This window comes from Plectropomus leopardus, chromosome 5, assembly GCF_008729295.1.
Source record: "Plectropomus leopardus isolate mb chromosome 5, YSFRI_Pleo_2.0, whole genome shotgun sequence".
Lineage (NCBI taxonomy): Eukaryota > Metazoa > Chordata > Actinopteri > Perciformes > Serranidae > Plectropomus > Plectropomus leopardus.
In genome coordinates, this window is record NC_056467.1 from 29,858,793 (window position 1) to 29,886,278 (window position 27,486).

The 27,486-nt window shown below is 39.3% G+C and overlaps 1 protein-coding gene across 1 annotated transcript in view; it reads left to right on the forward strand.

Annotated features, from left to right (window-relative positions):
* LOC121942761 (alpha-actinin-4-like) overlaps nt 1-27,486 on the forward strand; it is an 86,172-nt gene that overhangs the window by 51,971 nt on the left and 6,715 nt on the right. Inside the window, 19 exon segments of the mRNA XM_042486006.1 lie at nt 1,394-1,508; nt 2,462-2,581; nt 5,881-5,967; nt 7,950-8,037; nt 9,696-9,774; nt 10,036-10,117; nt 13,268-13,353; nt 18,499-18,591; nt 18,765-18,890; nt 19,569-19,673; nt 20,962-21,112; nt 21,785-21,935; nt 22,085-22,193; nt 23,366-23,506; nt 23,691-23,745; nt 23,748-23,872; nt 24,335-24,469; nt 26,060-26,239; nt 26,775-26,921. Coding sequence (XP_042341940.1) covers nt 1,394-1,508; nt 2,462-2,581; nt 5,881-5,967; nt 7,950-8,037; nt 9,696-9,774; nt 10,036-10,117; nt 13,268-13,353; nt 18,499-18,591; nt 18,765-18,890; nt 19,569-19,673; nt 20,962-21,112; nt 21,785-21,935; nt 22,085-22,193; nt 23,366-23,506; nt 23,691-23,745; nt 23,748-23,872; nt 24,335-24,469; nt 26,060-26,239; nt 26,775-26,921 — 2,175 coding nt within the window.

The following is a 27,486-nucleotide window of genomic DNA, read 5'->3' on the forward strand; positions in this document are numbered from 1 at the left end:
AAAGCTGCTTACATTGCATACATTAAAATGCCACTCTTTGATTTTTAAATTTTTACTTCAATTGAACAAAATATTAAAGCGTAAACTAAGTATAAATAAATACAAAAACAACTAACAAATTCACACAGTAAATAAAACTCAACACTAGATAACAGTTAAAGTGCTCTATTGTCTGTCTTGTAACAAGTTTCTTTGTCTTAGTTTTAAATGTTGTGTTCCTGCTGCAAAAAATCACTTTTCCTTCTTTCACCTCCTCCTGTTTCCTCCAGTCTGTCTTTAGTGTGCTTTATTTCAGCCATGATACATTCATGTTTATTAAAACCCACACAAGGATCCCTGTAATCAGCGTGAAAGCTTTAAGAAGTAAAATAATTCCATATACTCATGAATATTCTCTCAAGTACTAGTGACGGCGTGCATGCCACACCTCAAACATGTATTTTGGTCAGTTGACATTTTTAGGGCTTTTTCCCTGAATTATGTAACAAGTCTTCCAAAAAAAAACAAAAAAGTGTTTTGGCACATTGATTGATGATGAGCCATAACTGAGATTTTTGGAGCGTGGCGTGACAAAGCTCAGCCCCGCAGTCCCGTGCCTACCTCAGTGCCACGGACTCCTTCACAATAAAATGATTCAAAACACATTTCTGAAGAATGTCGGCTAACCAGCAGCACAATAACACGGATTCCAACCAGCTATTGATGTGTGTGATTTGTGCCGGTTGTGTGTCTTTTGCCAGATGCCTGTGTTTGTGAGTTGGTACGCCACCCTGATGTTTAATTACAGGTTATGTAGTTTAGTTAGATCGCTGTGTGGGCTTCAGAGAGCAGAGGGGATGTGTTTGTGAGCTTAGCAGGATCAATAGCTGCTGGCTGTTTCTTCAACATATGAGACGAACTCTGGTAGTTCGGTTGTGACAGGAGGGTGTTGTGATTTCAGAGATTGAGAAGGGGAAGAAGAATAAGGAGGTGGAAATTATAGAAAAAAAACTCAAAACATTTTCTCTATTCATATTTTCTTATAAGTAGTTGTTGACGAGTTGAAAGGTAGTACAGTGGTCTCCGTGTTACCTACATTACCGAAAGTGTGCATTGTTTTATTCATCATTTAATCTGCCATCTTTGTGACTTACAGTTTAAATTTTTCTTTGAGATCGCTCGCAGATCTCATTTCGCAGCTATAGGTATTGTATTACATAACATCAGTCTCCTCCCCTTTTCTTCTGCTACTTCCTGTCTTATCAAAGCAACTCCCTGCTCGCCCTTCCTGTCTATTGAATTTCATTTTCTTTATTTTTCCATTTATGTTTATTGACATAAAAGCTGGAAAAACATAAAGTCCTCAGACGCTGAATAATGACCATTTGTGTCCTGTTTCTGTGCTCTCTTTCAGACGTTCACGGCGTGGTGTAACTCCCATCTGCGGAAGTCTGGCACGCAGATTGAAAACATCGAGGAGGACTTCAGGGATGGACTCAAGCTCATGCTGCTGCTGGAGGTCATCTCAGGTAAATCATCTCTATAGAGTTGGGTCGATTTCCGCTTTCGATGGTGCAGTCAGATGTATGAGCTGAAACCAGTTTGACTTTATGTTAACTGGCTGAACCTGCATTTATCATTATGACGCAATCTGGCACGTTAAAAACTGGCCTACATCAGTAACCCGTGCTGACGACATCACTGTGCTAAATCCTAATTGTATTTCATTAGTACTGAGCAATATGACAAAGTGATGGCGTAATATAATGTTTATAAATGTTTGTAAACAGACTAGCAGAGCCGCTAGTGTCTGACAGGCCGTGAGGCCAGCACGACAACGTGATGGAGATCAAGTCTCAGCAGAGGTGGGGGGGGGGGGGGCCCAGCCCTACATCTGTACGACCTCATAGCACCGCAAAAAATAGGCTCAGTAGGAAGTTTTTAATTAAACTAAAAAGGCTGTAATGGCATCTTTCACTCAGCAGCCGCAGCGGCCTGATTTTCAAAGCCGTCTCTGAGCTGTCGATAGGAGTGAAAAATGTTTTCAGATGTTAAACGATGCACAACATCTCTGTCTATTAGGGTGTGGTCGCTCAAAGTTCCCAAACCTCAGTATGGATCACAGGAATCTAAAGAAACATCAGGAATACCCCGCTATAGATCTGTCCCTGTGTGACAGGCAGCAGTCCTCTCCACATCTCTGGTGATTCAGTGCGGGTTGTAGCAGAGAAAGTCTGTCAGCACAGTAGATAATAATATGAACTGCTGCCATCCCATGATGAAATCTGGGCTCCTTTTTCTCGCTACAGTGTTTTGCTGTGAGCAATACCGACGTCCCTGCTGTAACTGTCCCGACTGAGTGTTGTTCTGCTGAGTTTGTGGAAATGTGCTCTGCTCCCGTCGCCGCAGGAGCTAACTCGCTCACTTTCTGTTTGTTCTTGTGTGTCGTTTTGTGTGTGTGTGCATGCGTGTGTATCTGCAGGCGAACGGTTACCTAAACCTGAGCGAGGCAAGATGAGGGTCCATAAGATCAACAACGTCAACAAAGCTCTGGACTTCATCGCCAGCAAAGGAGTCAAACTGGTCTCTATTGGAGCAGAAGGTAAGCATGCATTCGTGCAGGAATAAGCATATAATAAGGACTCCTAAATAGATCCACATTACCCCAAACACCTCTATCTGATGCTCTAAAACATGATGATTCAAATTCAAACTCATCCTTGTGAGTCCTTTGAGCTCACCGCGGAAACAGCATCTCTTTCATTCATCAAAGTCTTTCTTTAAAGCCTCTGGGAACCTAAATCCCCAAAAACTTTCTTAATATATAGTTTAGGGTCTTACATGCAAAATGAAAAGCATAAAAAATGATCAGCCATTAGCCTCAACCAAAATTTGAAATACTGTCATTTTAGTTTTTTTCAATATCCTGATTTGGGCGTGGTTATCCTGATCCATATCATGTAATATGGAAAAAGCCAATCAAAAGCCACCTCTCAGTTGTTACTAATATAATATGCCAAAATGAAATCCCTCAGCGCCTCTTTCAGTAAGGTGTGTTCCCAAACACTCACTCTGAGTGCCGGAGCACACTCTGGTACAAACTGCAATGTTGGAATATTCGAATGCACCGTTAAGTTGTCCAGGGCACCATACTCTGGACGCTCTGTCTGGGGAGATGGAGCAGCAAAACGCCGAAAGGAGAGAATGTGTGGTGAACTTAACTGTTTGTTAGTTCATGTAGAAACAGAACGCTCTGTGGCTTCAAACAGGAGCACTCTCATTATAGTGCAGAGCTTCAGATTTGATTTAGGAATGCAGCCAGAGTCAGAGGGCTGGGACAGATAGAGCTGTACCACACAGACTCAGGTGTCAATCAAAACGTTATCTGCCACGCCCACACAGTCTGGAGAAATGCTGTTATCCTCAAAATGAGCTGCTTTCCACACAGTTTTCTAGGAGTTGAGAACATTTATTTTCAATTTGATTTTTGTAGATAATGAGACACTCTTTGATATAATATGTGCATTTTTACTATTTCATGCAACATTTCCAGAGGCTTTAAACTTCATAAGAAAGTTTTAAAAGTTTATATATGTGACTGTGAGCAAAAGATACACATTGACTTCTCACTGAAGACAGAAGTACGGGGCTGGGCAACTATATCACACTGCTGTGTGTGTGTGTGTGTGTGTGTGTGTGTGTGTGTGTGTGTGTGTGTGTGTGTGTGTGTGTGTGTGTGTGTGTGTGTGACCTTTCTCCTACTCTGTCAGGGAAAACATGACATTCCTGCCACATGACACTGCGGATACTTATGACCATTGAACATTGAAAGTTGCCCAGAATACTGCAGTCCTACACACACACACACACACACACACACACACACACACACACACACACTGGCCTTCTATAAAAGCAGCCCACTAAAGGTCATCTACTGGAAACCAACAGAGGGAAAAAATGCCGACACAGAATTCAGAAGAAGAAAAAATTGAGGGATGGCAGTGATGAGATGAGAGAGGAGGACGTCCCACAGAGATGATTTAAACCAACACATTCTGATTCTGAGACCTCGGTTTTGATCTTCAGTCTTAAACCTGACTGTAATAAACCAAAGTACAGAGTCTGTGTAACTCAAAGTACAGAGAAAAATTCACAAGATATTGTGTCTAAGTGACTAATTGGAACAACAAGGTTTGAAAGATCCAGCCGCAAAACAAGCTGCAATGTAAACACTCGGGGCGTTTGCCACTGTCTGTTTACCTCCACTAAAAGTGTTTGCGTTAGTGTTATTGTTATTCTAAGTGCCTGAAAACATTATGGAAAGGATCCTACACATGACTACCTTTGTGTAGTGTTAAAGCCTCTTTGTTTAACCAGACACATCCTGGAAATCATTATCGCCAAACCCATCATCGTAAAACACACTTCATTCAAAGTCAACAGACACAAGATAAAGCCCACAAAAGCCATCTTGCTTCGTCTTTCCGCGGTGCCAACGATCACCTTCTCTGGTTTGGTTGAAATTAAACCTTAATTTATTAAAGTAGATGTAAAAAATGCTGACCCTCTAAATGTATTGGTTAAAATCTGGTGCAGCCAGCAGTAAAAAAAGGGCTGCAGTGTCATCCTTTGGGCCAGCTGTGTGCCATCAATTTATGTCCATTAAATTGTTTTTGCCACTGACCTTTGAAACCTAGATCGACATCACTTTTTCTTGTGCTGCCCTCAGAGGCCTTTCACAAGCTTTTGAACCTTTGAAATTTGAGCAAATTGGTTTCATTTCTTTCAAAAACATGGCAAAATGGCAATCAGCAACTTGGCAAGAAATGTCCTGCAAACTGCAAAAAAAATTGTAAAAGGAAAGGACCTGAAATTTATCTTTCAAAAACGTGACAATCATTACAGAATTATCAAATAATAAAAAAGTAATATAAAATCAAGGAAACAATATTCAGGATTTTTAGAATTATAAATTTGAAATTAGGTTATAGAAATAAATGTCATTTGGTCATTGTTGTTTTATTTGAACACTTTTTCTGTGTTAATTTTCTGGGGGGGGGGGGCTTTCTCCTTTCCAGTAAATTTTATGTAACTTCATACCAATTTCTTGCCAATTTTTCTGTCATTTCTTCTTAAGTTGCTTTCTTCCCATGTTTCTGAAATAAATTAAGCCATTTTTCTCAGGATTCAAAGGGTTAAAGAGTAAGATCCCATTGGCCACTTAGACACAAAAACATGGGAAATAGGGTCCAGTTTGACCAATACAGAAGCTATCCTTTAAGCAGAACAGAAATCTGAGAGTCAAACATGCATGTCAGATTGAACATAGACGAAGAATGTCAGACAGAATGAAAGGAGGTGACAGTGAGTGTGACTGATGATGGAGCAGGTGAAAGTATGAAAGGATGGTGTGTGTTTGAACTATGAGGGGAATGAGAGCCACACTACATACCTTCTCACTAACATATCACTGCACATGTGTGTGTTCATTAACCCGACAAATGTCTGCGGATTGTGGTGGGAAAATTGAGATAATGATATTCTAAAGTGTCAGACTGTAAATATTTCCACTGTTAGGTTAATTTGTGTCATAAAACGATGTCATAAACAACATATTGATTTCGCTGCATATGTGTCTGTTAAATAATTCACTGTATTTTGCATCTACCAAGAAATAATTTTGTGAAAGAAATCATTGTCAAAGCATCTCGCTCGGAAGAGAAACTGGAAGCTGTGGGACATTCAGTGCAGTTGTGTGTGGGTGTGTTGGCATTATTAAATGTAAGAGCAGATGTAAGGTTATAAAAACAGCAGTGACAGACATGCTTTACAGTCCACAGTGAAATCTAGATGCAACAAAAAAAAGTGGTGATGAGTTGAGTTTTTTTTTTCTTGTAGAAATCGTGGACGGAAACGCCAAGATGACCCTGGGAATGATCTGGACCATCATCCTCCGCTTCGCCATTCAGGACATCTCTGTAGAAGGTACGACTTCCTGTGGTTTTAATTTGCATTAAAAAAAAAAACATTACACATAGAGCCAGCAGCAGCTTGGCAGAGAAGTGCCTTGCTGAAGGGCACTGCGTCGGCTCAACTTGCAGGCAGGTTTTCAGGATTAATTAGCTGATAGAGGCCTGCAGAACTCTTTGGTCTTTACATGCACATGCAGATGTGCAAGTTGCTGGTGCATTGTGGGAACTAGAGTGTAAGTAACGAGGCAAGAGACAAAAATAAGAAGGGGGTTGAGTGGTGATGGAATACAGTGGAGATGAAGCAGGTCTGGCCTACATGACTGCTCACCAAGACTGAAGATGATGTAAGACCCCTCAGTGCTTAGGAAACGGTCCAGTGTGTAGGATTTGGGGAAATCTGTTGGCAAAAATGAAATATTCATAATAATGTTTTTTGTCTAATCGTATAAAAACTAAAAGTCATTGTGTTTTCCTTAACCTTTTGAAACCTGGATCGACATCAGTTTAATTTTGGTTTGCTTTCATATGAAAACAAAGGCCTGAACTGTCTGCTTATTGCAAGAATAGGTAGCTTTGGAAAAAAACAATTTATTTTTAAAGAGGGATATATTTAAAATTATTATACAAAATTAGAATTATTTTTTAAGCACTTTTTCCAGGTCATCTCCTTTTGTTGTTTTTTTCCCATATATAGAGTGTGTTTATATATCTATATATGTGTGTGTGTGTGTGTGTGTGTGTGTGTGTGTATATATATATATAAAATATAAAATATATAAAATTTCTTTTTTTGGTGCTAATTTTTAGGTTGGTTTTTTTGTAGTTTTTTTTCTTTCTAATTTTTGGGCCATTTCTTAATTTCTGAAAGAAATTGAACCAATTTGCACAAGTTTAAATTGAGCTGTTTATATCCACATCAAGGGGCCTCCGTAAAAACTCAGATTTTTAGGTTTAGCATAATGCAGTAGTGCACGCTTTTGCCAACTTTTAGGATCGTCTCAGCCCGTGATTTGTTTACACATTCATCCACGCAGTGTGTGATCAATTTATATGATGCGTGTAAAGTATGAAGGCACAACTATGTGTCTTATATTTGGTTTCACACCTGTATACATGGAAAGTGGTAGTTTGTCTTGTAAGCTTGTTCGGTCATCTATTGATGAAAGAAACTACATTAATATCAGAATAAAGATCCCCCTCTGTGGCTGGACATAATATGGTCCATCTATATGTCAATATAATTTAGCACTATTTAGTTGTGCATATTTTCTAGTATAACTTTATGATAATTAATTTGAGAATTCATCATAAGTCAAGTAAAAGTACTTTGAAAATCTGCTGGAAGTCTAACGTTAGTCGCTTTTGCAGCTGTGTCAACATGTGTCTTTAGGAAAAGATTATCACAAAAAAATTAAAAATGTCATCTCTGATGTTTTTTTGTGATACAGTTTATTTAAAAACTGCACAAATAATATACAAAGTAATAAAAAATAATTTGCTTCCTCCCTGTATTCAGAGGCTGTTTGAAAATGGAGAGAGCATTAAACAGCCATAAAGGCGGCTGGACCTTTTTATTTGTGCCTTCATTCAATCTGATAAGTGTGGACTGTAGAATCAGTGTTCCTCAGTCGGAGCTGTCATGACTCTGCAGTGTCTAATTAAAACCGTCTGTGTTGAATGAACTCTGGTGGATGTGGGCCGCTGTGAGGAGTATTGAGTCATATTTTTGATTCTCTGTATTAGTGACTGATATGTTTCTGGCGTTTGTTCAGGCTCGTGCAGTAAACAAAAACATCCTGATACTTTCAATCCGCTGATGAAGACTAAAGCAGTATATTTAAAGAACAGGCTCTGCATTTTTTTTCTCTCTGCTCAAACACTTAGTGAAATACAACAAGATACTGATTCACTGTACTGAGGAAACCTTTCTAATGCAAACTTTTTCTTCTTCACTCCTGCTGCTCCTCTCCTCCTCCTCCTTTCTCCTCGTTGCAGAGACCTCTGCGAAGGAGGGTCTTCTGCTGTGGTGCCAGAGGAAGACCGCTCCCTACAAGAATGTCAACGTGCAGAACTTCCACATTAGGTACCACACACACACACAAACACACACACACTTAAAGTTTTGACTGATCTGACCTTTTAACGCGTCATCACTGTCATTCTTGAATGAAAGTTGTTTACAGTCATTATTGTTGTTTCACTTACCAACACATTTAAAGACCCAAAAAGTTCTTAGAAAATTTTACATATTAATCATTTCCATCCGAATCCAGTTTGGGATATTGAGATTTAAAAAATCCTTTAAAAGAGCTTTTAGGCTCTCTTTGGTACAGTAATCTACATTACAGATTACAGTACAGTACAGTGTCTCCATTGACACCCTGATTTTAAAAAAACAAATAAAAAAAAAACATTAAAGTGTGCAAGGAGCTTCCATGAATCACAGCTTGCCAATATGTTAGTTTTTAAAAAACATTTATTTCTGGGGCCCATTAAACACACAAAGACATCTCAGATGTCTTGGAGCAGTAGGATCACATCTAGTGATATATGAATAAATATTTGGGGAAATTTGTATGTCTGTCTTGATAAGTAAAGATCATCATCATGCCCGTTAAAAGCCGAATGACAGCTCAGTGCTGTTAGAGAACTCTGTGCTATTATTGTGTAGAAAGGTCTCCCCCTGCTGGATAAAAATGTGTCAATTCTTCGAATCAGTAAGGAGCTACTGAAACTGTAAAACTGAAGTGTGAATCTTGAGTTAAGATTATTTTGTTCCGAAGTCAAGAATGAATTTTAAATTTGCAGCAATATTCTGTTGTATTAAATGTTTGCAATTTTAGAGTTTTAGCTCAGAGGAAGTTTAACCCCTTAGGGTTTATTGCATTTGATGCACTTTTCATTCTTCATTTTTTTGATAATTTTGGCTGTGTTAATGCATGTAACATACATTTTGGCAAGATTGTGTGTTTTTGTTTAGCCTTGAAATTTCCACCTCAGCTCCTACAAAAAGTCTTAAAAAAATAAAGTGTGTAAACAAAATGTTTACATCTGTGCTGTTAAGCGCAAAAAAAAAGCATAGAAACCCATTCAGAATGCAATTTTTGATTACACAGCCATCAAAGCATAAAAACATGCATTGTATTATGTCTGGGTTTTATTCTGGGCTTTTGCCTTGGAATTTGTCATTTTTACTATTTTCTATCTGATGATGGCGAAAATGCATGCAATTTCTGAAATGTGCAATGTCACAATCAATGTTGCTGCAACTCATTGACATACCCAGGCTGTGAAAAATCTACTTTTCATGCAGTATATTGAAAATTCAGATTTTTTCTGTGTGTGTTTCTTTTTTTCATCTAAAGACATAGTGGCATCATGACAAAAACCTGGCATTTAAAAGGTTCTGATTCTGAAAATTAATAAATATCTGATATTTATGATTAGGACTGATATTGGTTAAAATATTAACTCCATGAAAGTAGAAAATCATAGTAATGTATAATATTTTTTTAAAGCTTGATTTTGACAGGCGCATTTTGCGTGCAGAGCAAGAGTGTGTAATATGAAAGTGGACCCTTCAGTCAAAGGTGTGGTTCATAAATTTAATTCAGAGTTATAATGGGAAGGTGTTTTATGGTCATCTGAAGCCCAGCTGCTCTCCTGCAGATCAGAACAGACTTTGTGAATTGTCATGCTACCCCTCTGCCTCACACTCGACTCATCTGATCTCTCCAACAGCTGGAAGGACGGTCTCGCCTTCAACGCTCTGATCCACAGACACAGACCTGATCTCATCGATTACGACAGCCTCAGAAAGGTACGCACACACACACAGACACAGACACAGACACAGACACACACACACACACACACACACACACACACATACACACACACACACACACACACAGTTACATCACTGCCAGACGGGAACATGCAGCCCAGTGCAAACCCAGATGTTATAAAGTCTGTGTATGTGCTGAAGCAAACTAGAAGATAAGTATTACATTAAAAACTTGCCTATTAAAAAAGATGACCTCAGCAAGTTTGTCTTCTGATGTTGTGATTGGTTGTTCAGGACGACCCATTGCACAATCTGAACAACGCCTTCGAGGTGGCCGAGAAGCACCTGGACATCCCCAAAATGTTGGACGCAGAAGGTAGGCCTGAATGATACTGTGCTGTTATTATTGGATTGTCCCGTGTGTACTCTAATCCTCTCTAATGTAATGTACACTGTTTGTTTTCATGTTCACAACAAGGTGACTGTAATGTGAGTGAAACAGTCGTCAAATCAAGTTGCCTGAGCTATTTCTTAATTGCACAACCTTGTATTACACTCATTGATATTTGTTAAGAACTGATGCAGCTGTGATTTAGCGCCTGCATTGTTTCATATCCCACCATTCAAAAGTCATCCGCACATAACTTGCCATCTCTTTTTTTAAAAGCAAGTATTTTTATTTGTTTTTTTTATATTGCATGCATTGTAGCAAAAAACAGAAAACAAGTAAGTTACAATACAGAACATTCATAGCAAGGTATTATCTTAATAAAACTGCTAAGACAGGACATCACATTAAGTGTAAAATTAAGTGTAAAAGTCTAAAATAAACAATCAGGGAATCAGAATGATACCTATACAATTATTGTTATGTAATATGTATGATTAGTGGTGTCGCTACACTGATCTGTAGATCCAGCCCAATCTGCACTTGGCAATGTGTAACTTACCAGAGATGAAAATGAAGCGAGATGCCTCACTCGTGAGCTACTTCCAGACACTATATGTAGTTTAGTTTACATGTTTTATCATCCAGTAAATTCAGATTTATGTGTGCTTCTCACTTTCTTTACAGTCACAGTGTTGATGTGCATGTTTAAATGTGAGAAATGTGGCCTCTGACCTACAAATGTTATACCTGTTTGTGTGAGAGGCTGTCCTCCTCAGGATCGATGGAGCCTTCATCTCAATGTTCCTCCTCCTCCTCTCATACTTGTGAAGTAGATCTGAATGTGTGTTTGTCTGTGTGTACGAGGGCTCGACCAATATGAGCACTGAGGGCTGATGCTGATGTTTACAGGTGCCTTTATTCTTTTTATACTGCACTATCCCAAAAACTTAAACAATAATGATAATAATGTACACACGGAGACGGGGCTGTACCGAATAGTTGAGGCTTCGAAGCTTCATTTATAATGCTGATATTGGAATTCAAAACAATTTAATTTTCCTAATTATATAGCCCATTCGATAGGTGAACATTCAGATGCTGCATAGCTAGCCTTTTTTTTCATTTGTGTTTATTCAATTCGACTCCAGTATGTACAGTTGCAAACTATAGTGCAGACAGTTACACTACACTAATATTATCAGCATTGAACATACACTCTATGGACAAAAGTATTGAGACGCCTATACATTACACTACAGAAACTTTTAATGAAAAAAAATGACATTCGGTGCAGCCCTACACACAAACAAGTGTTGTTTATTAAAGTTTGATATATATTGGTCTGACCCTCGTATGTTCAGTTTTGTTAATTCTCTGTCTTGTTTTTGTGCTCGTTCTGTTTGTGTGTGAAGTTTTGACCGACCTGTCTGGCTGTTAACTGCTACAGCAGCTTGTTCAGTGTGTGTGTGTATATATAATATATGAATGCACCTACTTATATATGTGAGTCCTCTGTATAATCATGAGTCCTCTGTCTTGCCTGTAAATGTGTGTCTTCATAACCTTGGTCTCCCCCCGCCTTGTAGACATTGTGAACACTGCTCGTCCAGATGAGAAAGCCATTATGACTTATGTGTCCAGTTTCTACCATGCCTTCTCTGGAGCACAGAAGGTACCCTCTGACCCCTGACCTCCACCTTTAACCCCCTGCTGTAACTAACAAGGTGCTGCTTCCTGTCCAGCATGGCGTTGCTCTCTCTACAGCGCTGCTACGCCCTCAGCGAGGACACTGGATTTATTGGGACACAAACACTCACGTCTAAAAACACAAACAGTGTGAAGGAAAGTGTGCTGGTGAAAGCAGTAAATATTCTGTCCTCTCTGTTGTGATGTATTAAAATGAGTCTGCGGGTTGCAGCAGAGCTTGTTGGTAAAGCTGTTTATAGAATGAATCCCCGTTAATGAGACAGTGTTTGTACATGGGCCAGGACATGATCTGAGTTTACAGCAGCAGCACTTTAGATGAGAGGAAGTTCGCACTGAAATCTGATTTTTTTTTTTTTTAAATACTGAAAAGCTAAATTTTGAATTTAGCTCCAAGGCTATAGTGTGAACAGAGCCCAAGTGGCCCAAAATTTTGTTTTAAAAAAAATCATCCTCTGATCCTTCCTTTTCTCTCCTCTCAGGTTCTCCTCTAATCTCTCCCAACCTCCCCTTTTTTCATTCGCTCTGTTCCTCTCCTGTATTCTCTTCCTCCTCTTGTTCATTCCTCTCCTTCCCTATTTTCTCCCTCCTTCTTTGCTATCATCCCTTTCCTATGTCCTCTCCTTTCCCTTTCCCTCCCCCTCCCCTTCCTCCTCCTCCTCCCCCTTTTTATCTCCTCTCTCCCTGTAGACCTCTGACAGGAAGTCAGTTGATGCGTGTCTTGTTTTGCTCGTCCTCTAATTAATTTTCAGACTCATTCAGAACTTGTTTGTGCTCCTCTCTGCAGTCTCAGGAGAGGGCTCTGTGTGTGTGTGTGTGTGTGTGTGTGTGTGTGTGTGTGTGTGTGTGTGTGTGTGTGTGTGTGTGTGTGTGTGTGTGTGTGTGTGTGTGTGTGTGTGTGTGTGTGTGTGTGTGTGTGTGTGTGTGTGTGTGTGTGTGTGTGTGTGTGTGTGTGTTGAATTATTTCCATGAAGTCGGTAGCTACAGAGAAAGTTTGTATTTGTAACAGACTTTGCACGATAAGAAGCAAACTCTTACATCTCCAGACTTACTGCGTTTGTCAGCATTGTGCTTTATTCACCTACAGTGAACCAAACCAAAGGAACAACAGGCTTCAGACTTTGCTAAAGAGATTTAATGGCCTTGGTTTAGCAGATGATGTGTGTGTTTGTGTCCCAATCCTGAACTTGTGTCCCTCAACTCTCTTCAAAAAAAACACTCAAACTGTCCTCCCTGACGTCCCTCTTCCTGCCATCAGTGTGGGAGGAGCTAGAATTTGTGGACCCAAAGAAGGAGCCAGTATCTCTCACTCTCACAACCTGCAGGGATCATGTAGCTTTGGCTTCACTCTCTTTCTCTCTCTCTCTCTCTCTCTCTTTGCCTCTCTCCATTCCCCTGTCTCTGTGCTGCTGGGTGCTGGGTGATGTGTAGACATCGTGGGTACGCTGAGGCCGGATGAGAAGGCCATAATGACCTATGTATCCTGCTTCTATCACGCCTTCTCTGGCGCACAGAAGGTGAGCTGCTCACGCTCCAGACTCACACTTAAGTGCAAACAAACCCCCAAAACAACAAATCAGACCTCACCAGAGTTTCCATCAGTGATGAAATAAAGTTTATTTATTCTACACAGTGACAAGACGAGGGTCAGTTTTCAGGGGAATTTTGTAAACATCAGCTAGTATCAGAATATGTGTTCAATCACAGGAATATACTGAAAAGTTTCTCAAACATTTAGTAGGTTGAGCTGCTTTATATTTTTGATATATGACTGCAGAGCAGTGATACTTAACTTACAGACTGTGGGCCAAATCTGGCCCTCGACAGGGTGCTATATGGCCCACCAACCATTTTATAATTCACAATACAAATAAAATGACTCACGCTGGGAATTGTTTTTGTACTTTTAGTATACATAAGGTGCCAGAGTACATAAAGCAGCATCAAAATAGAGCTTGTTTATCAAAAAACAAGGGCCAGTGGAGGATCCACCCGTACCCCTGACAGAGGTCCTAGCTAAGACTCTAATGTCCTCAAGTCCTTGAAACTTTCAACTTCTGGAAACATCATAAAATCCTAGAAATGTCCTTGAATCCAATAAACATCCTTAAATCTTAGAAATGTCCTAAAATCCTAGAAATGTCCTTAAATCTTAGAAATGTCCAGAAGTCCTTGAAACTTCCTAAAATCCTAGAGATGTCCTTAAATCCAATAAACATCCTTAAATCCTTGAAATGTTATAAAATCCTAGAAATGTCCTGAAGTCTTTGAAACTTCCTAAAATCCTAGAAACATCCCAAAGTCCCTGAAATGTATTAGAAATATCCCAAAATCCTACATACTGTATGTCTTAAAATCCTAAAAAAATATCCTCAAGTCTGAGAAACATCCTAAAATCCTGGAGACCTGTAAATGTATTAGAAATATCCCCAAATCCTAAAAATTTTCTTAAGTTCTAAAATCCTAGAAATATGTATGAGGCTGCTGTGACTGGCCCCTGGCCTCCTGTCATTTTGCAAAAGTGGCCCCGAAGCAAAGCAGGTTGTAAATTCGCGTCATGTGTACAATTGGAGTTAGCTCAGGAAATTCAGTGTAGCAAAGAATTAACAGGATCAGGACCACGATGGGAACTCTGAGAACAAATGCTTACTGATGCTTCTGTTTCCTTGGACATCAACTGTGTTTCCTCAGAAGGGATTTATTTTATTTCATGGTCTGGATTTAAATTCCCAAACTCACGTTAGTACTGTGATCGTCTGTACTTGGTTTGTTGTGGGTGTCAAGTTTCCACTAAGGTTAGGAATATCTCAGCTGGATAACTGAAGACACACTAAATATTAATATTCCAAAATACATGCTCATGCAGCAGTATGCATTTCCCCTGTGGAAAACTATAAACCATTAACCATCATTGTACTCGTGGGTTTGGGAAAAAGCAGACCTGTTTGGATTTATTACTGTGGGAAACACCAGTTGATTTTTTTCCAGTTTCTCCTCAGCTCTTATTAACACTTCTCAAATCAAAATGTTTAATTGTGTGATGTTTATTTGTACACAGTATATAAGGAACACTTTCAGGTCCAGTGTGTAGGATTTAGGGGGATATATTGGCAGAAATGGAATATCATGTAATACGTCTGTTTATCTTTAGTGTATAATCACCTGAAAATATGAAATGTTGTCTTTCCGTTTCATGAGAATTATCTGTTTATAATTACATAAGGAGCAGGTCCTCATATACAGAGTCCGTTATCTTCACTGCTGTGTTTCTACAATAGTCCAGAACAGACAAATCAAACACTGGCGAGGGTTCAGTACCGCTCACATTTTGAACTCATAACATGGGCAGAACCTCAAACTCTGTGCCGATACCCAACTGGAAGCTTTTTTCACTGGGAAGCCAATGGAGCTCCGAGGACAGCTTCCAGACTTTGGGGCAGTTTAGGAACTTTTGCCTCCTTTCTGAGCCTGGTGACTCTGCGGAGCTCTGTAGTGTTTCCTGCAAAGCGCCCTGAAGCGCTGGAGTTCCTCTGAGGCACATGGAGCTCAGCGGGTTGCTTTCTGGCTTCAGACTGCTTGCGGTGCTTCTGCCTCCTGTCTGAGACCACAGTTTTCATCCAGATGTACCCTTAGGTACTGAGATTTGGCACAGATTAAATAAATGTGAGGAGATACACAGTAGTACTGATGTAGGTGTCTTTGTACCCTTAAATGGATACTTTGCTGATTTTCAACCAGCTTTGTATAAAAAAAAAATGTGGGTAGTATGCGTAAATGAACTGTGGTAAAATTTCTCCATCTAACCAGTGCCTAGATATCCCTCCTAGCCCAATGATGGAGCTGTGTCGTGTGATGTTTTTTTACATCATTTGACAGTTTTGTTGACTCTCCTGGCTGTTGCTCGAACTACAGACTAAACTTTTGTATTTTCATATTGCCCACCCCCTGTCCCGCCACTGCAGACACAAAAACAGTATCCAGCTGATCAGGAGACAGAAGCGCCTCTCTCTCTCTCTCTCTCTCTCTCTCTCTCAAACTCAGACTGAAATCCGATCAAACAATAAAACTAAGCAGTGCTGATTGAATATAGATCAAGATTGCACTACCGCATTGCCTATTTCTGCCTAAAATGTTTCCAGACATGTATTTAACTCCCCGTTTCACTGTAATGGCGAGAGTTTGTAAAGAGGAGGTGGGTGCTATCCGGCTTCTAGCACAGTGAAAACAGGCTGAAAAAACTGAGATCAAACAGTAAACCTAAGCAACGCTGATCAAATATAAACCAAGATCCTGTTACGTTGTGTAGGACAGTTGAGGATGCATAATGCCACCCACCAGTGGGAGCATTTATTTGTCCGACTCGGTCTTATAGTTTTAAGTTTTCTACCTTTTGGGCAAAAGTGCCACAGTCCTTTTCCTATGTTTTTTGTGGTCATGTAGCGCCAATTCTACTGCAGAGACAGCCTAGTTTTTTCTGTAAAGAGTCCCTTTATATTTGTGAAATGCTTTTTTAAATGAACAGAGTTCGGTACTCAATCCTACACGTCAGAAACCATAGTTAGCAGCCCCTCTGCCACAAGCAAAACAGCATTGGAAAATACCACAAATTGTGAAAAGTGAAACGGCTTAATTTAGTGTTTTTACTGGTTTTTAATCACGGGGTTAGTTTATTTTGGGGAGGGAGAGACCTCAGTGGGTAATTTAGCTCTTGGTAAAAACCTCCTGAACAACGAACACCAGCGAAATCCTAACCAGGAGTTAGAGCTTTTGAAGTTTCCGGTGGTTACGATCTGTTGTCCTGTCTGCTAAATACCACTAAATCCTACACACTGTTCCTCTGAAAATTAATATTTAAAATAAAAAAGTGTCATAGCCATGTATGATGCAACAAATAAAGTTTCGTAAACAGAATATATCAGCTTTAATCAACATGTCAAAGTCTTTGTACTGTTTTTTTTTTTTTTTTTTTTTTGTTGTTTATTATTCCAGTGGTACAGTAGTGTAATATCCTACCGATGTGGACTCCAGCGCTACATGAAACTGTAAATACATGTATGGACTGACTCCTGGGTTGTGACAGGAGAAGCATGGAGCTTTAAAACACACAGATTGATTTTTGGCACATTCGACTAACCATCAACAGCTGGAGCATGTTTTAGTTAGTCAAATGTAACCTTCATTTGACTTTGTGCACTGTTTTTAATAACGTGTGCCTGACTTGAGCAGATTTATTCCTATTCACTGCCTGTGTGTGGGGTGTGTTTGCACAAATTTAAAAAGCAAAAAAAACTTACTATAATAACAGTTGTAATTAAAGACCAGGTTTATGTTGTTATTAAAAGTAATAGACACCTATTTTCTGTTTGTTTTAGTGAATTAAAGGAATACTTCATTCCCCTGTGATAACCTTTACTCACTCTGTGTAATGTTAAATTCATGAGGAAAAGTTTCACCTTGACGGTGAACAAAGAATCCAAACCTGGAAAAAAGTATTGTTGAATTGAAGCCATATGTGTATGTGTTTTAACAACAGCAACTATTGCAACTCAGGCAGTATAATCCAGGATTATCCCTATGGGGATCAATAGAGTCTTATCTTATCTTATTAAAACTGAAATCTGATTAAAACAGTAATTTTACCTTGTTGAACACAGGCGCTGCTAGTCTACCACTGCCTCTTTCAGTTGATTTTTTTGTCTTATTGTGTGACTTTGGTGGATCTATACTAAATCTTGAAAACACCAACGTCTCAGAATAACACAAACAAACCAACTGATGGAGGCAGCAGTAGACCAGCAGCTCCTGTGTTGTGTGAGGAGAAAGTGTTGCTTTGTAAGGAGCAAAGATAGGTTTGCCTTTCAGTTCAGTTTTATCCTTTTGAAACCTGACCAAATTTCAATAACATGGGACGAAGCCAGTGAGCAATGAAAAAAGAAAATGACACAAAAATCAGTGAAAACTACAAAAAAAAATTACCTGAAAACTAACAATAAAAAATACAAAAACTTTGTGCTTTAAATGTTATAATAATTCTATAACATAATTCTAAACACGCAATTATGATAATTATAAATATATTTTTCCAAGCGTTTATTCTTTTTTACATAGACATTTTCCCCAAGCTTATTAAAGATAATTTTCTTAAAGTGCTCATTTCTTGCTATGTGCAGGACATTTCTTACCAAGTTGCTCATTACTTTTTTTCCACTTTTTTGAAAAAAAGAAAATAATGTCACTCCAAGTTTCAAAGGGTTAAATAGTAAAACTATGGTGAAAGTGTAGTGTTTGTTGAGTACTAAGCATATGTCTGGATAAATGAGACTTGGATTTTACTGCACAAGATTTGTGAAAGTTTAACAGGTTTTTAATGCAGTTTTGCTGTTAAACATGAACCTGGTTTACTTCAATTTATGTAGAATTTTCTCAGTTTTTGGATTCTTCATTCCTGACAGGCATGAGACAAAAACAAGTTTTCCTCCATGTAACATGGGGTGAGCAAATTATATAGAAATGGTCATTTGCAGGGGGGTTGCAGTATTTGTTTTAATGCACAGCATCAATTAAAAACTCTGTAACTCCACTGAATGTTCTCACTAAGCTTTGGGCACAGTGAGTGGACTCCAGTCACTGCGAGCACTACTCATCACTCTGTTTCCTGATAGGCTGAGACAGCCGCCAACCGCATCTGCAAAGTGCTGGCTGTCAACCAGGAGAACGAGCAGATGATGGAGGACTACGAGAAACTGGCCAGTGAGGTTAGTACAAAACCTCTCAGCATGTTTACACCTGAGCTCCCTAGACCTCTTAACTTTGTTAAGTTAAATTAGCAGATACACTGAGCAACTGATATTTAATTTATCAATGAGAAAATATCAGAGCCTTGTTTACACTGGGTAATTGTTTTCCCTCCTTGTCTTCCTGTCCTCAGCTGCTGGAGTGGATCCGCCGGACCATCCCCTGGCTGGAGAACCGAACCCAGGAGAAGACAGTGAATGACATGCAGGCAAAACAGGAGGACTTCAGAGACTACCGCTGTGTTCACAAACCACCCAAGGTGAAAAATATATCTAAAATGTATTTTGTTTTATTTATTTTATTTAAAGGGGACCACGTATAGTCCAAAACATAAATGTTACCATTAGATGCACAGTTCCAGATTATAGCTCATGTAGCTTAAGTTCAAATTTTGATCCAGAATCATACCAAGATATTTAAAATCACTGACCATGTCAGTCAGTTCACCTTCAATATTAATGTTCGCATTAGGATGTTGTACCATAGTTTAGGAAAAAAATATTCAAACTTTTTGTTTTACTGACATTTAGACTCAGACAGGACTGATCAAGCCACTGTGTATTTTTTTCTAATGCAGTTGTTAGCTAGGTACTCAGGTATATACACAACAGTATTGTCTGCATACATTTGTATTTCCTTGTCATGGCACTATTTTGGGAGATTATAAATGGAAAGGCTAAATAACAGCGGACCCAACATGGACCCTTGTGCACCCATGTACACTTCATGTAACTACACAGTGCATCACAGACTCCAACACATTTCATCCTATTTGATAAATATGAAGACATTAATGCTAGTGCTCCAGATGAGAAATTAAATCTGGAGAGTTTAGACAGTAAAACATTATGGTTGACTGTACCAAATGCTTTACACAAATTCAAAAATATAGCCCCAACTTGTCTTGTCGTGAGTCAACTTGTCTTTGTGTCTTCAGGTCCAAGAGAAATGCCAGCTGGAGATCAGCTTCAACACTCTGCAGACTAAACTGAGACTCAGCAACAGACCTGCCTTCATGCCATCAGAGGGACGCATGGTTTCTGTACGTTCGCATTCATACAAATCAGATTCTAAAGATGTTTGAATACTTAACAAACTGCGGAAAATATGATCTTGGGGAAAATTCAAATAGCAAAAAAACTGATATACATACACACTGATGAGCAAAGATCTGCTCTGAAAGATTCACATCTGCACTTAAACTCAATCTCAGTCATAAATTGGACTCAATGACTTGTTCCCACTATCTGAGGCCTCTTTAGTTTTGAGTTGTTGTTGGGTTAGCTTCTCAGTAAGCGATGAAACAAAACAGTAAAGTGCACATATGTAAGTAAAACTGCACTGAGACAAATTCAGTGTTTCCACTAAATACATTCAGCAGCTACAAAAATCTCTCAGTACGCAGTCAACTCACTGTCTCGACTTTAAGCAGCCAAAGTAGGGGATGTGCAGAGTTTATGAATTGATCACCACCAGATAAGGTTGCTCAGATCAATTGGTCACCAATCACTATCAGCTGGTATTCATTCTAAATAGTTTAAGCCTGTCAAATGATTTTTTTTTTAATGTTATTGTGTTTAACCACATTTTTGAATCACATTTTCAGTTTCAGTATTTTGCATTTCAAAAAAGTTTCGAAGTCCATATTACCAAAATGAAGAAATTCTGACCAGGGTTGTCTTAATAAGGAATCAAATGGCAGGCAGCAAAAAAAAACTGCATGGGACTAGCATAAAGTGGGCATGTCTGTAAAGGGGAGACTCATAGGTACCCAAAGAACCCATTTTTATTCAGATATCTTCAGGTGGTACCACCCTGGTTGGTAGTCTGAGATTCCTCAGGTCTTCTAACTTGATACCAGTCACGCTAGCCTCCGTCTGTTTTTGCAAGCTGAGATGCACGCCGACCACCAGTTACTGAATGTAATACACCGAATATGCATAAGTGTCTCATACAGCCCCACTTCAAATCCACAACTATCACATGAAATATCTTTGGCATGTCTTAGTTTGATAAATGCTTCATGCTCAGTGCATTTAGACAAAATCACATTGATGTCCTCAAATTCAAAAAGTTGCTTTTTGCCATCATACGATGAACAGAAATGTCCTCGATCAACTTTAAGTGAAGTTCTTTCAGATATTACAACAGAATACTCTGTAGAGGGTCACACCATTTAATTCATACTGTTCATTTTGGAAAGGTTTATGGTCGCGGGAGCAGCGTTTTATTCTGCTATATGTGAAATACACAGACAGAGAAACAGGAGCCACACTTTACTCTGCAGTGAGGGATTCATGTCAGTAACTGCTGCTGCTGTTTGCTCTCAGGACATCAACGGAGCGTGGCACACTCTGGAAGGAGCAGAAAAAAAAGGCTACGAGGAGTGGATCCTCAGCGAGATCAGACGTCTGGAGAGACTGGAGCACTTGGCTGAGAAGTTCCACCAGAAGGCTGCGATCCATGAATCCTGGACCGATGGTACTTAAATCATCACACACACGTTCACACTAGATGAACACACTTTACACTGTGCTGAATCACCTCTCTGAGATCAAGATGGATACTCTTGTTTTTGCAAAAATCTTGCCCCAGTTTCATGATTACACGTCCCTCTTAAATCTTTTGTCTCCTCTTCATCCAACAGCACTTTTTGTCAAAGTGGATGTAATAAATAAGATTTTAAAAAAGACAAACACAGCATTGAGCTTTATTTACAGTCATGGAATATCGCAATCACTTTTTCCAGGCCTGAAAAAGGCATTGAATCAGTAAAAATCATAAAAGTTTTGGAAACGTCATGGAATTTTGTAGTTTATAATAAAATTTTTGATGTAATTAGGCAACATTTTAAATTTATTTTCTGCAGCCTTCGACATCACATAGCTTTGATATGCATCGCTGTGTGACGTTTTGTCCACTATCATGTGTTTCTTAATTTCTCCCCACATTTCATCTCTCCCCTCATGTATGTGCCTGATAGCAGAAACTATGTGTGAAATGTATCATTGGTAAAAATGCGTGAGAGCCCTGTATTTAACCAGTCAGTGTTAAAGCACGAAATCGATGCTGTTTTTTGTGTGTTTTGCTGTTTTGAGCTTCTCTGCAGCTTTTTACAGGTTGAGAGCTTGAATGAATTGTGTTTGTATGCAGGTAAGGAGGCCATGCTGACCCAGAAAGACTATGAGACTTCCACCCTGTCAGAAGTGAAGGCATTGCTACGAAAACACGAGGCCTTTGAGAGCGACCTGGCAGCCCATCAGGACAGAGTGGAGCAGATCGCCGCCATTGCACAAGAACTCAAGTAAGGAAAGAAGAAGTGTGGAGTGATAAAAACAGCCGTTGACCTGACAGGTCACACTGTCGAGAGAAATAGTCCTGACAGGAAAAACCTTCTGCATAATTTATCGGTGTATTAGTTTAGAATCTCATATGAAATCTGTGTGTTTCCAGTGAGCTGGATTACTACGACTCTGCCAGCGTCAATGCTCGCTGCCAGAAGATCTGTGATCAATGGGATGTCCTGGGAGCCCTCACCCAGAGCCGCAAAGAGTCACTGGAGGTACGAATAAGCCTGTTATATGTGTGCGTAAGTCTCTGATCAGATGTTGGTGACCGTTACAAGATCATGAGAAACTGATGCTTCCACATACCTGGATGTGAGAAGATCGCGTGGCGTGTTTGTCGCCACACCTCAATCCAAGGACTTTATAGCGCTCTCTGTGTAAATCGTATTTCTGTTCTTTTTTTCTATTTGTTTGTTTATTTATGTATTTACTTGTCCTTTCCTACTCTGTTAAGTGGCCTTGGGAACCTTGAAAAGCACTATATTTATTATTGTTATTATTATTATTATTTGTTATTGTTGTTGTTGTTGTTGTTGTTATAATTATGAAGCAGTAGTGTGTTTTTTTCCATTTTGTCCTTATTTTCCCAAAAGTTCTAAACAAGAAAGCATGTTTAGAGAGAATATTTGTTGCCATGTGAACAACTCTTACAATGTATCACAAACCTATTATCTCTATCTGCATTTCAGCCAGAGCTGCAACAATTGAATCGCCAAATATTTCAATAGTTGATTTGTTGTTTTAGCCATTTTTCGAGGAAAAAAAGTGAAACATTTGCTGGTTCTCTCTTAAATGTGAGAATTTGCAGCTTTTCTTTCTCACTTAAAATTGTAAATGATATATGAGAATTTTTCACAATTCTTTTAATTTTTCATGGGCGAGATGATTATTTGTTAATGAAAATAATCATTAGTTGCAGCCCTGTGTACAGTAATTGTCTCACTTAAATATGAAATCTAAAACTGAACTGAACTTTAGGTCTGAATGTACAGGAGCACAAGGGGCCAAAGTAACTTATTAGTGTGTTTCTGCCTTCACTGGTCTTTTATCGCTGCATTGAGATCCCCAAAAAGACCCTATCGGTGTGTTGAAAAAAAGAAGAGTTTGTATGAAATATCAGTTACAAGAATTTTACATTTGTCAAGTTTGTTTTTGTCAAATATAGAAAAGAAATAAATATCTTTATATTTCTTTATGTAACATAACATGTATGTGTATAAATTGTAGAAAATTGTAAAATGATACCCAGTCCTGTAAGGGCTGATAAAGTACTCTGTACTTGAACAGCTGTATCAGGTATTTATATCCACATATTTAAATTCTTCTCATTAATTTCATGAAGTTTATTTTGTTAAACTCCTCTTCTGGCTGTTTTTCTTGCCGACAGAGGACAGAGAAGCAGCTGGAGTCAATAGACGAGCTTTACCTGGAGTACGCAAAGAGAGCGGCGCCCTTCAACAACTGGATGGAGGGAGCGATGGAGGACCTGCAGGACATGTTCATCGTTCACAACATCGAGGAGATCCAGGTAAGCAGAAACTGTGCAGTGTGAACCAGGTATGTGCAACATATCAAACGCAGATATGAGGATTTACTAAAGATATCTGAATTAAAAATGAGGCACACAGTAGTAAACACAGAGGTATAAACCACATCTGTGATCTTTGCCTTTTGGTGGCGGTAAAACCAGACGTGTTTGTTTCCTCTCGCAGGGTCTCATCACAGCCCACGAGCAGTTCAAGTCCACCCTGCCGGAGGCCAACAAGGAGCGGAGGCCATCCAGTCCATCCAGGCCGAGGTGCAGAAGATCGCCCAGAGCAACGGCATCAAGCTGAGCGGTGGGAACCCCTACACCACCATCACACCCGAGAGCATCGACAGCAAATGGGAAAAGGTAAGCTGCAGCCTAACGATTAGTCTTACACCTGACTCTGTTTTTTTTGTTGTTCTAGCTCATTCCACTTTTAGTTTATGTGTACTTCATGCTAAAGAAATCGTAAATATGGTGATGGTGTCTCAGATTTTTTTCTTTTTTGTTAAAGAGGTTCTGGGAAGACACGCAACTGTGTTTGTTTTATTTTATTTTGCTTTTTTATTGTCATTTCTGTCTTCTGCCCCTTTTTTTGCCAACCCAGCAACAATTTAACACTGCAGTAGATAATGTTTACAGTACAGTACAGTAATTTTTGATTTAGGATTAATAATTGTCTGATCAGTAATCACTCACAGATTAATGATTTGTACACAGCAACAGTTGCTAACGTAACTAAAGATGCTGTCATCCACAGTATTTATAATGTGTGTGTGTGTGTGTGTGTGTGTGTGTGTGCGCGCGCGTGTGTGTGTGTGTTTGCAGGCAATGGAGATGGTGCCGCAGCGTGACACAGCCCTGCAGGAAGAGCTCAATAAGCAGAATAGCAACGACAGTCTGAGAGCCAAGTTTGCCACTCAGGCCAACACCGTCGGCGCCTATATACAGGACAAGATGGAGGTAATGGTTCAGCCCACGCATTCGATCACCATGGTGTTGAAGGGGTTCGTCTTTGCACAGCTGTATGTAGTTTGTCACAGTTTTCAAGCCAACATTGAACAACAGTGAGCTCACGGAGCAAAGAGTCGTCAGGGTTTAGTGGATCTTCATAAGAGCGCAACAGTCGGCTTCAGAGTTTTCACAGAGGTGAACTCCTTTGTGAGGGATTCTTATTTGGTTTATTCATATTCTTTATTTACTCACTATTTTTGTTCATGATAACTAGTTTTTGGATTTCTCGGGCAGCTTCACTCACTAATGTTCATGACAACACAATTCGACCCAAATCCTTGAGCACAGGAGCCTTGAATTAAAAATCTTAACTCAGGATTAAAACCAAAGTCAGACAGACTCGGAGCACTTTATTTTTATTATTAACCATTTTGAACCATTTGGGTTGTTGTAGTTTTATGTCCCTTCCACAGAGTGGTGGACCACAAAAGCATCGTCTAGAGTTCCATTCAATTACCCCTTAGAAACATGGGTTGACATCACTGTTTTTGTGCTGCATTCAGACACCTTTTTCAACCTTTAACCCTAAACAAATACGGGAAAACTCCCAAAAAAAAAAAAATCTGGTTAAAACTCTGTCTGGGACTGAAAATACATCTGTCCGTTTTATTTTGCTCCACATACTCCACATACTCTATCTGTCCACTGCAGTGGACATGATGCATTAATAATTCAGTCAAACTCAATAAAGATCCCAAAAGTCATGTTTGTTGTTATTTAATGTCATTATGCTTTTTCATACCATTGTAAATGTTATGTCCCCCGATCAGTCTCAGAGGGTGAGAGATATCATGGCGGAAAGAGGTGTATAAACAAAAAGTTTATTTACAGAAAAAAACATAATAAAAGTGTACAAAAAAGTCTTCAGAAACATTAATAAGGAACTGATAAAGAAATTAACAAAAAAAATGCCACATTACAAAAAGAGTGGCACAAAAAGTGACACACCCATCTTTCACCAATAACAGTAAATATTTTAAAAGCATGTGGTTTTTGTCAACTTATATCAGGTTCTATTAAACCTATAGATAGAATTATCAAGGTTAATAAATAAACATATAAATCCGTAAATACAATGATAATGCTAATAATAAAAGATAATTAAGTAAAATACTCAACGAGTAAATAAAAGGGAAAATAAAAGGATAACAGCACAAACTAAGATAATAAATAAATATAAACAGACTAAAATGTATGATTTATTAGTCAAAAGATAAATAGATAACGTTCAATTAAAAGCCAATCTAAAAAGCTAGGTTTTGAGTTTGCTTATGAAAAAATCAACCTTTAAAGACCATTTAATTGTGAGAACCTATTGATGCATTAAAGGGTTAAACTGAGCCACTACAACTGTGATTTTTATAAATGTGTCTTGGGGTGCTGGACCGAGTCTGCAGAGTGACAGTCTGCCTCTGTGTCTTCTAAAGGTTTTGCACTGTGCTGCATGCGATGGTGATGATAGATGATCTGAAAACTATAAACTCATTTGCATGTGTTTTTAGGATTAACTGGATCGTGACTGTGTGTTTGTGTTTGCAGGAAATCGGCAGGATATCCATTGAAATGAACGGCACTCTGGAGGACCAGCTGACCAGCCTGAAGGACTACCAGCAAAACATCGTGTCTTACACGCCTGAAATTAACACACTGGAGGGATACCATCAGCTCATCCAGGAGGCCCTCATCTTTGACAACCAGTACACTTCCTATACGATGGAGGTAACACACACACACACACACACACACACACACACACACACACACACACACACCTAAAGCCTTCATTAATTAATCAGTTCACTTGCTAGTCCTGATCGTACCTGATGTTTTTGACTTTTTTTTCACTGGTAAAGCCCATAAAAGCAGTTAGTTTTGGTAAAATCACCTCTGGTCCACTGCCAAGAATCAAGTCCAGTCATCACCCTCCAGTAGAAGTACGTTGGTATCAGGCTGTTGTTTGATCAACAGACAATAAATATCCATTTTAGCCGTTATCGTTTTCGCTCATGTGACACAGCTGCTCCGTTTAATATGTGTCAGTGCATGTGAACACCAGATCCTATTAGAGGACATCCCATGTAAACAAGTGACCCAAAATCTTCGATCAGATTGATTTCAGTCAGATTAAGAAGAAGTGTGCATGTAAATGCAGATATTATGTAACATGTTTCCTCCTCCACCTCTCCTCTCATTTCTCTTCTGCTCCCCGTCTCCCTCGCTTCCTCCCCCTCCCTCCTGTGTCCCTGCTCTGCAGCACCTCCGTGTGGGTTGGGAGCAGCTTCTCACTACCATCGCCAGGACCATAAACGAGGTCGAGAACCAGATCCTGACTCGTGACGCCAAGGGCATCAGCCAGGAGCAGCTGTACGAGTACCGCGCCTCCTTCAACCACTTCGACAAGGTCAGGGACCCGGGCTCTCCAGGGCCACGGCTTCTTTATTACACCTGTGATGTAAAAAAATGTTCATGTGAGAATTAAGCCTTTACTACTGCAGTGTATAACACGATTGAATGAATGTTTAGACCTTACAAGGGGGTGAGAGAGGAGCCAAGCGTGTGAGTATTCATCCTAATGTTTCACAGAGGCGAGCACGTGTTGGGGAGAAGTTGTGTCCGTGTGTGAGCAGATTAGAGAAGAGAGTTTATGTCACTGACTGGCTTTTATTTCAGCTGAGATGCATCCCATCACTGATCCAAAAAAAACAAACAAACACTGTAGTTGTCTTAGTTAAAGTCAGTTAAAACATAACATGAATGCAGTACATGTTTTAATTCTGTTGTAGGTTGCGTTTTTGTGCACATCTTTGTTTTGGTGAGAATTTGCAGGCTTAGACTGATATAAATATGGATTTACTCTTTATGCTAATGGAGGTCAGAAAATTTTATTTGAAGTTAAGCATAGAGATAATCCATCTGCCTCACCGTCTACAGAGCTGGTGCTCACTGGATACCTTCAGTATTTTTCA